The sequence below is a fragment of the Muscardinus avellanarius genome, assembly GCF_963383645.1.
Source record: "Muscardinus avellanarius genome assembly, chromosome: 22".
In the NCBI taxonomy this organism is placed as follows: domain Eukaryota; kingdom Metazoa; phylum Chordata; class Mammalia; order Rodentia; family Gliridae; genus Muscardinus; species Muscardinus avellanarius.
The window spans coordinates 711,933-721,335 of NC_137808.1; the positions used below are offsets into that span (position 1 = coordinate 711,933).

The 9,403-nt window shown below is 51.7% G+C and overlaps 2 protein-coding genes across 2 annotated transcripts in view; one reads left to right on the forward strand and one right to left on the reverse strand.

Moving 5' to 3' along the window:
* LOC308278394 (CCA tRNA nucleotidyltransferase 1, mitochondrial-like) overlaps positions 1-9,403 on the reverse strand; it is a gene marked incomplete at both ends in the record, with an annotated part of 995,237 nt that overhangs the window by 347,864 nt on the left and 637,970 nt on the right.
* On the forward strand, positions 1,516-8,658 carry RPUSD3 (RNA pseudouridine synthase D3; the record flags this gene model as incomplete). Its single annotated transcript, XM_080718137.1, has 9 exons — positions 1,516-1,616; positions 2,350-2,489; positions 2,827-2,871; positions 3,196-3,301; positions 4,295-4,402; positions 4,474-4,558; positions 4,785-4,908; positions 5,193-5,332; positions 8,449-8,658. 9 exons carry the CDS (start codon positions 1,516-1,518, stop codon positions 8,656-8,658), a joined length of 1,059 nt encoding a protein of 352 aa, XP_080574263.1.

Genomic DNA, 9,403 nt, shown 5'->3' on the forward strand with positions numbered 1-9,403 from the left:
CTCTTGACCTAGAGCTGGCTTAGCCCAGGGGAAATCGAGGTTTTTCTTTTTCTTCCAGGAGCTCAGAGCCCAATGGAGTCCAAGCATCTGTGGGAAGCCAACAGGGATGGGAAGCCTTGGATGAGGGAAAAATCCAAACAGCAAAGGAGCCAGGGCCTCAGCTGGGCCAGGGGTCAGCCCAAGGGAGGGAAGCGGCTTTCCCTGGCCCAGGCGCTGTCAGTGGAGAAGAGGTCTGTCTGCTGTTTCCCAGGTGTCTGGACTATGAGCCAGCCCCTTGGTTCTGGTCTTGCTCAAGATGGTATTTGTAAACTAATACAAATTAGTTAGGAAGGGTTCTGAAATGCCCAGGGGCCTGTGAAACAGCACAGTCACAGCCGCAAGGTGGAGCCCTAAACACTGGCATTTTTGCCAAATTTCTGGTCAGTTGGAGGTAGAATACTTTCGAGTTCAATCCCCTTTGGACAAAATATAAAAAATAGATAAAAAAAAAATAGGGCTGGCGGTGTAGCCCAGAGGTAGAATGCCCCTGGATTCAATCCATCACCAGTACCATGTGTGTGGGCACACACACACACACACACACACACACACACACACACACAACTGAATGAGCCGGGCGTGGTGGTACATGCTTGTAATCTCAACATTTGGGAGGCCGAGACAGGAGGATCGTGGTTCGAGGACAGCCTCAGCTATTTAGGCCCTTTGCAACTCAGTGAGACCCTGTTTCAAAATAAAGAATAAAAAGATTAGGGCTGGGGGTGTTGCTCAGAGGTAGAATACCCCCAGGTCCATCCCCAGTTCTAGGGGGGAAAAAAAGTGCCCGGCGGTAGGTTTGGTTTTGTTTGATATCAATCCAGGAACGCTCTAAGAGCTATACTCCCAGCTCTTTTTTTGTTCTTGCTTAATTTTGGAACCGGTTCTAGCTAAGATGCTCAGGGTGTCACTGACTTGCCAAGGTTGGTCTCGAACCCGTAAATACTAGGATTATAGGATTGTGCCTCCACGCCGGGCTCTCACTGGTGGTTTTAGTCTGAAGGCTCCTAAGACTTAGAATTGTAGTCCCACAGCCTTGATCTTTCATACTTAGTTCTAAATTTCATCTTAGTTCTAAATTACATCCAGAGTAAATAATGTTCCCACATTACTTTCTCCAAACACACTGCCAAGAATTTTTTTTTTTTTTTCGGTACTGGGATCCTACCTCCAAGCTACACCCCCAGTCCTATTTTTTATTCTTTATTTTTAAAAACATGGTTTCACTGAGTTGCAGAGGGCCTCACTAAGTAGCTAAGGTTGGCCCCGAACCGCGGTCCTCCGTCTCAGCCTCCGGAATGCTGGGACTACTCCGCCCAGAACTTGCAAGTGCTCCCTGGACTGAATTTGCACAAAGCTCCGCCTCTCACCGTCTCTTAGCCCCGCCTGCTCAATGGTATGATCGACGGGCGTGCCAACCAATCAACGTCCAGTAGGCGTGGCCTCCAGGGCGCGCACGCGCTTTGGCCTCCTCCGGGGATGGGTGGCTTCTGTGCTTGGAGGCCTGTTCGGCGTGGTCTGCGGAGCGTGTTAGGGGCTCGCGCACGGCCCCGGGACGCGGGCTTTGGCACCGCGGCCAGGTAATTTAAGGTTCCAGTTTGGCGTAGGAGGGAGGCTCGGACAGGGGAGGGCATGTGCAGAGTCTGGACTGTGTACACGTAAGATCTGGTCCTGGCCCTGCTGTCCGAACCCAAACTCAGCCTCTTGAGCCGCTGTCAGGTGAGCCGGCGAACATCAATTTTCAGAAAGCCCAGGCCGGGTATTTAGGAGCATTTGGGAGCCGGGCGTGGTGGCGCACGCTTGTCATCCCCGCGATTGGGAGGCTGAGACAGGAGGATCGCGCAGGTTCGAAGCCAGCCTCAGCTACTTAGTGAGGCTCTCAGCAACTTAGGGAGACCCTGTTTCCAACTAAAGTATAAAATAGGTCTGGGAGTATAGCCCGGAGGTAGAAAGCCCCTGGGTTCCACCCCAGTACCACCAAAAAAAAAAAAAAAAAAGCCAGGCATAGTGGCGCACACTTGTAATCCCAGCACTTGGGAGGCTGAGAGAGGAGGATAGCTCAGGTTCGAAGCCAGCCTCAGCTACTTAGTGAGGCTCTCAGCAACTTACGGAGACCCTGTTTCCAAATAAAGTATAAAATAGGGCTGGGGGTGTAGCCCGGAAGTACAAAGCTCCTGGGTTCTAGCCCCCAGTACCAAAAAATAAATAAATAAGTAAACATTTGGGAGGCGGGAGGACTAGGCCCGGCCGAGTTAGAGATGGGCGGTATCCCTGGAAACCAGAAATTCCCCCGGTCGCTTCTCCCTTTCCCAGGAATCCTTTGCAACCTCGAGGCTCCAGCAAAGGGTCCGGCCCCACTCGGGACCAGCCCTTCCCTGGGCTGCTGCGGCCAGAGGACCTCAGCCGGGAGGCGCTGGTGGATGTACTGAGAGCAGCCGTGGTGGACCAGCGAGGTGCGGAGCAGGCCCGGCAGGAGGGGCCAGCATGGGCGGGGAGCCCGCCGCCCCTGAGCCTGCCCTCTGCGGTGCAGGCTGCTTTTCTGGGGCGCTCCACCTCTCTGGCTGACGAGCTAGGATGATAGGAAGGAGTAGGAGTTGGGCCTTTGAAAATCTAGGACAGAGGAAACAGCGTGTGCAAAGGCCCTGAGGTGCAGTGAGTTCTGATCTTGTGAAGGATAGAGTTCGTGTCTGAGTCCCCAGGGGTCACATGCTAGGATAAATGGGGAGGTGCTGCCTGAAGGTGTGCTATTTATTAACTTTGCTTTGCTGATGTTTTTTATATCTGTTTCAGGACCCCTAGTGACACTGAACAAGCCTCAAGGCCTGCCAGTGGCAGGTATGGCAGGGAGTGGGGATGAAGGGCCGTGAGGGGGGTCTGAGGGAGGGAAGAGTGATAAGGGGGTGATGGGCACCAGGCGTGGATGCGCACGCTTGTAATCCCCGCGCTTGGGAGTCTGAGACAGGAGGATAGCGCAGGTTCGAAGCCAGCCTCGCTGGCTTAAGAGACCCTGTTTCCAAGTACAATATAAAAATAGGAGTGTAGCCCAGAGGTAGAAGGGTTCCATCCCCAGTACCACCAAAAAAAAAAAAAAGGTGGGGGGGTGATGGGAGTAGCTTTGGCTTCTGGGAGCAACGTGTGCTTTCCCCTCTTATTTTCCAGGACAAGAGGGACAGCTGACATTGCTTTCTGTGCTGCCAGAACTCAGCCAGGCCCTGGGGCTCCACAAGCAGGGGCAGGAGTTCCACATTATCCGCGCACCGGGGAAGTAAGCAGTGTGGATGGGGAATTTATTTAAGTTAAAATAGATAACAGTCCTAGTGTAGGCGGGCATGGTGGCAGACACCTGTAATCCCAGTACTTGGGAGACTGAGACAGGAGGATCACAGGCTTGTGGCCAGCCTCAGCAACTTAGCAAGACCGTTTTCAAATAAAACGTAAAAGCCAGGCATGGTGACGCACGCTTGTAATCCCAGTACTTGGGAGGCTGAGACAGGAGGATTGCAGATTCATGGCCAGCATCTGCTACTAGGCCCCTGCAACTTAGTGAGACCGTGTTTCAAAATAAAAAAATAAAAAATAGAGTTGGGCGTGGTGGGGCATGTTTGTAATCCCAGCATTGGGATGCTGAGACAGAAGGATTGCAGTTCGCGGACAACTTCAGCTACTTAGTGAGCCCCTTTGCAACTCATTGAGACCCTGTTTCAAAATAAAGAATACAAAATAGGGCAGGGGGTGTTGCTTGGAGGTAGAATGCCCCTGGGTTCAGTCCCCAGTACCGTAATAAGTAAATAGCTGGGTGTGGTGGCGCATGCTTGTTATCCCAACATTTGGGAGGCTTGGATCTGGGTTCCTGGCCAGCCTCAGCTACTTAGTAAAGCCCTTTGCAACTCAGTGAGACCCTGTTTCAAAATATAGAATAAAAAATGGGGCTGGGGGTGTAGCTTGGAGGTAGAATGCCCTTGAGTTCCATCCCTAGTACCACAAAATAAATAAATAAATAAATAAATAAATAAATAAATAAATAAATAAATATACAGCACCTGGAATATGCTAGACACTTAGCAATTGCTGGTCATTGTTTTGACATTTAGCCCTGAGCCTCCTGGTGGGCGAGGGCAAAATGGGAAGCAGAACTTGGTAGTTCTGGTACCCATCGAGGGGAAGCCTTGTGTGTTTGCCCGTAGCCCTGATGTTGCTGTTGGCTCTTAAGCAGCCCAGTGCCCCTTCCCGGGGTCCCCTCATGTGTCCCCTCTCATAGGGAGGCCTCTGGGCTCGTACTCCTCTCCAGTTGCCCGCAGACAGCAAGCCGTCTCCACAAGTTCTTCGTCCACTCGAGGAGAGCCCAGAGACCCACAGCCACCTACTGGTGAGCATGCCGGGGGCTGGGGGGAAGGGGGGTCCCCGTGAGCCCCCAGTGACCATCTGCCCCTTTCCCAGTGCTGTCACTCACGGGCTTCCAGCGGTTTCGGAGGGGAAGATCCAAGCGGCGCTCGCGCTGGAACACACTGATGGCGTGATCCACGTGAGTCCAGTCTGGCGGGGAAGGGAGTCCCCCCGGATACACTCCCACGGCACCAGAGTTCCGGGTGCGGGCTGGGTTGCCATTTCAAGGTTCCCTGCCCTGGAATAGGCATCAAGGGATTTCTGCCTGTCCTCTGGGTCTGTCCTGAGTGTGCTGGGAGCAGCGAGGGGCGGGGTGCAGCGCCCAGGTGTGCGCGAGGTTTGATCACTCTTGGTTGGCACCCAAGGCCGTGCCAGTGAAGTCCCCATCCCGAAGGGACATCGTGGAAGGCGTCAGAAGGACCCTCAGCTACTTCCAAGTGGTGGCCACAGGCTCTGGCTGTGCCCTGGTCCAGCTGCAGCCACTGACAGGTGAGTCTGGAGCCCTAGCGGCCATTATATTTGGCTGGGGGAGGAAGAGGTGATTCCGTGGGGCCCAGCAGGAGGAGGCAGCTGCGTCCTACACCCCAGCAGGAAGGCAGTCCTTACTGCTGGTAGTTGCCACGGTACAGGGCTGAGCTCCACAGGCCAGGTGGAGTGCCAGCTCTGATGGTCCTGAGCGGCTCCTGGGCCCTTGCCCAGCAGGGAGGAGAGGGGCAGCGTTGCATGGCACAAAAACAAGAGCCGTCTCCATCTTTCCCATCTCTGTCGCCCAGTGTTCCCCCATCAGCTGCAGGTACACCTGATGATGCAGCTCTGCCCCGTGCTTGGTGACCACACCTATGCAGCCCGCGTTGGCAGCGTCCTGGGCCAGCGCTTTCTGTTGCCAGCCCAGAGCACCAAACCCCAAGGACAGGTACCCACGCCTGCCCGCTCCCTCCCAGGGCTGGGGTGGGGGTGGGTGAGGGCGGCCAGCGTAGCGTCTACAGACATTAGCTATGCAGTTTGGGCCTGGGAGTTAGCCCTCTCGGCTCCCAAGGCTGTCTGAACCCTTGTTTTGCTGTGTGGCTTGGACAAGTCACACCCCTGGCTTGGGCTTCATTCTGCCCATCTGTCGGATAAGGAAGCCAAGGTGGCTGATTGTGTGTGTGTGTGTGTGTGTGTGTGTGTGTGTGTGTGTGTGTGTTTTACCGGAGATTGAACTCAGGGGCATTCTACCTCCAAGTTACACTGCCCTTGTTGCAGACTAATCTCAGTCGGGTCGTTATTGTCCGCTCCCGGTCAAATCCTCAGAAAGATGGGGCAAAAGGCAGGTGGAGTTCTGCAGAATCTTATCTGCAGCGATTCTTTCCCTTTAGGGACTAAATTTTCTTTAGGTCCCTAAATGACGACGCTTTGAAAAGAACCTGAGGTGGACAAAGGCTTCTTGAGCCAATGACACTTTATTACAAAAACCCCAAGAAATTTATACCCTTCACCAGTAAAGTTAAGAGAACAAGGGGGGTGGGTGTCTTTCAGCTGGCTGTTGGCCCTCGAATAATTAACTCCTGTTCCTCTCCAAGGTCTTGCAGATAAGCAGTTCCAGGTGGCAGCCTCCCAGAATAGTCAAGGCTTGGGAGCTTCTCGGGGAATCTTCTTTAACTTTTCCTGGAACTTTTCCATCTTTTTGGGCTCAGTTCATATAGCAAGTGTGGGGAAATGTGGTGATTCAGGTGGATGTGATGGAGTTTCTTCAGGTGTTGGTACCTTATCTTCTAGGTCTGAAAGCTTAAGCATACTCACAACACAGTTTGGCAGACAAAATATCACAAACAACACCACAAGGTTCTTAGTTTTAATTGTCAGATGTATTTCCTTAACTGCTGAGCACTCTTCTTTAGACAACAAGCCTATTAAAAGCCTACTCATCTTTAATAATCCACTTCCCTGTCACAAACTCTCTGCAGCCTGCTTCTAACTTTCTAATTCCTTCCTTTCCCAGTTGGGACTTTCTTATGATAAGCTCTTCTTCATGCAAAAATGCTTTTTTTACTCTTACGGTATTTCCTTTCCTTTATACATATATATTTAGAACGTCTGTCCTTTATTTTGTCATATTTATTTCTAACTATGCGGTCAGTCAACAGTCTTTTTTTTTGGGTCTATTGTATTTGGGCAGCTAAGTTGTTTATCAACTAAATTGCTTTAAGGTCACACATAAGGTTTTTCTCTGTCTCTAGGCAGGATTTCAAGGGTAAACAGTTACTTTGAACTGAGCTACTTTGCCAGAGTTAATGGATAGTGATGAAGGTCGGAGGCCATTTGTGATTGCTGCAGCTGGGGTGCTTATCACAGTACCTGAATTCTGGCCAGTCTTTTCATTACTATTGAGCAAAGCCAAGGACGTTTAGACAAATTATTAGAGAATTTATTTCCACAGACTCAATTTCATTCATAGTTCTAATTTCACATCACTGGAGCAATTCGTATAGGGAGTTAAAAGAATACTAGAAGAATAATAGTTATGCAAGAATATCTAGAAGTGAAAAGATGCTTTTGACCAGCGAGCACACCTTCTCTCGGGGCTTATTTTTTGCCGATTAACTATGTGGAGTGGGGTCTCAACACATAGATGCCGAGGCAGCAGGATGTCTTGGCATGCCCTCACTATTTTGTTAGTTTTTTGTTTTGTTTTGTTTTGGTGGTGCTGGGGGCGGAACCCAGGGGCTTTCTACTTCCAGGCTATACTCCCAGACCTTTTTTATATTTTTATTTGGAAACAGGGTCTCACTACGTTGCTGAGAGCCTCACTCAGTAGCTGAGGCTGGCTTCGAACCCGTGTGATCCTCTTGTCTCAGCCTCCCAAGCGCGGGGATTACAAGCGTGCGCCACCACGCTTTATTTTGAAACAAGGTCTTGCTAGGTTGATGAGGCTCTCAATACTTGCAGAGGTTGTCCTTGAACCTGCGATCCTGTCTCAGCTTCTCAGGTACTGGGATTACAGGCATGGACCTCCATGGCCGGCTAAAGTGGCTGACTCCTAAAAGCTCTTGTGGGTCTGGCATTCTTTGGGTCTGTTTGGCATGGTGTGTGTGTGTGTGTGTGTGTGTGTGTGTGTGTGTGTGTGTGTGACAGGTTATATGGGGGATCTCTATCCACTCTAACAGTAATCCCAAAGTACCAGAGACTTTTCCCTCGGGTTAAGCGTAGATTATGGGACTAAGGCTGGCATAGGTTTGGGTCTTCAACCAATGAGGCTGGGCGTGGTGGCGCACGCTTTTAGTCCCAGTACTTGGGAGGCTGAGACAGGAGGCTCCAGGTTCGTGGACAGCCTCAGCAACTTAGTGAGACTGTTTCAAAACAAAGAATAAAAAATCAGAGCTGGGAGTGGTGGTGCACACTTGTAATCCCAGCATTTGGAAAGTCGAGACATGAAGGTCGTGGTTTGCAGACAGCTTTAGCTACTTAGTGAGGCTCTTTGCAACTCTGAGTTTCAAAATGAAGAATAAAAAATAGGGCTGGGGGTGGAGCTCGGGGGTAGAATGCCCCTAGGTCCATCCCCAGCACTACAGAAAAAAAAAAAAATAGGGCTGGGGGTGTAGCTCTCAGAATGCCCTGGCTTCCATCCCCAGTACCGGAAAAAAAAAAAGAAATAAAAATTTGGGCTGGGGGTGTAGCTCAGAGGTAGAATGCCCTTGGGTTCAATCCCTAGCACCACAAAAATAATAAATATAGGGCTGGAGATAAAGGGCTTGGAGGTAGAACGGGTTCAATCTCCAGTGCCCCCCAAACAAAAAACCCAGCCCAACGAGGGTCACCGCAGAGGTTGATGTAGACACCGATTTTGCAGGCCAGGTCAAAAGTGGTGACCGCGCTCACCTCCCCCTGGCTAGAGCTCAGTCACATGCCCTCCCCTGCAGGCGGGGCTGCACAGGAGCTAGGTTAGCTGGGAGCCCAGGAGAAAGCTGGTTCGGTAGACTCCAGCTAGTCTGCCAGCGTGAGGCGTGCGCGGGAGCCATGTGCTGGCCGAGTGTGACGGTCCTCTCCTCCCAGGTCCTGGATGAAGCCCTTCTGAGGCGCCTGCGCCTGACCCCGGCCCAGGCCGCCCAGCTGCCCCTGCATCTCCACCTGCACCGCCTCCTGCTCCCAGGCGCCAGGCCCCGGGAAGCCCCCCTCGAGCTCCTGGCCCCCCTGCCCCCCTACTTCTCCAGGACCCTACAGTGCCTGGGGCTCAGCCAGCCCTGGTCCTCTGTCTCATCCTGACCCTTCGGCCAGGCCCAGGAGAACAAGGTCAGCGATCCAGATGCTCAAAGCCCTGGGCAGACTGAGCGCGTCCTGCGCACAGTGGGGCTTTGCCGAAGGACTTTGTGAACTTGAGACAATAAAAGTTCTACCTCACGGTCTGGTTTTGAGGATTTGCTGAGAAAGGAAGTTGTTTACTATAGACCCTGCTTTCTGCTCATTTCAATATGTGACCTTTGGCTGGGCGTGGTGGCTCATGCTTGTCATCCCAGCATTCCGGAGGCTGAGACCGGAGGATCAGGATCGCGGTTCGCGGACAGCCTCGGCTACTTAGTGAGGCCCTCTGCGACTCAGTGAGACCCGGTTTCAAAATAAATAAAGGAAAAAAATATATATATATATATAACCTTTATATTTGGCTATTTCTGTTGGGAACCTGGCTAAGAAGAGAGAGCAGGTTTTTTTAAATTGTGGTATAAGCTGGGTGTGGTGGTGCACACTTGTAATCCTAGTACTGGGGAGGCTTAGACAGGAGGATCTGAGTTCGAGACCAGCCTCAGCTACTTAGGCACTCTGCAACTTAGTGAGACCCTGTTTCAAAATAAAGAATAAAAAATAGGTCTGGGTATAGCTTGGAGGTAGAAAGCCCCTGGGTTCCATTCCCAGTGCCACAAAAACACAAAACAAGAAAAATAGGGCTGGGAGTGTAGCTCAGAGGTAGAATGCCCCTGGGTTCCATCCCCAGCAACACACACACACACACACA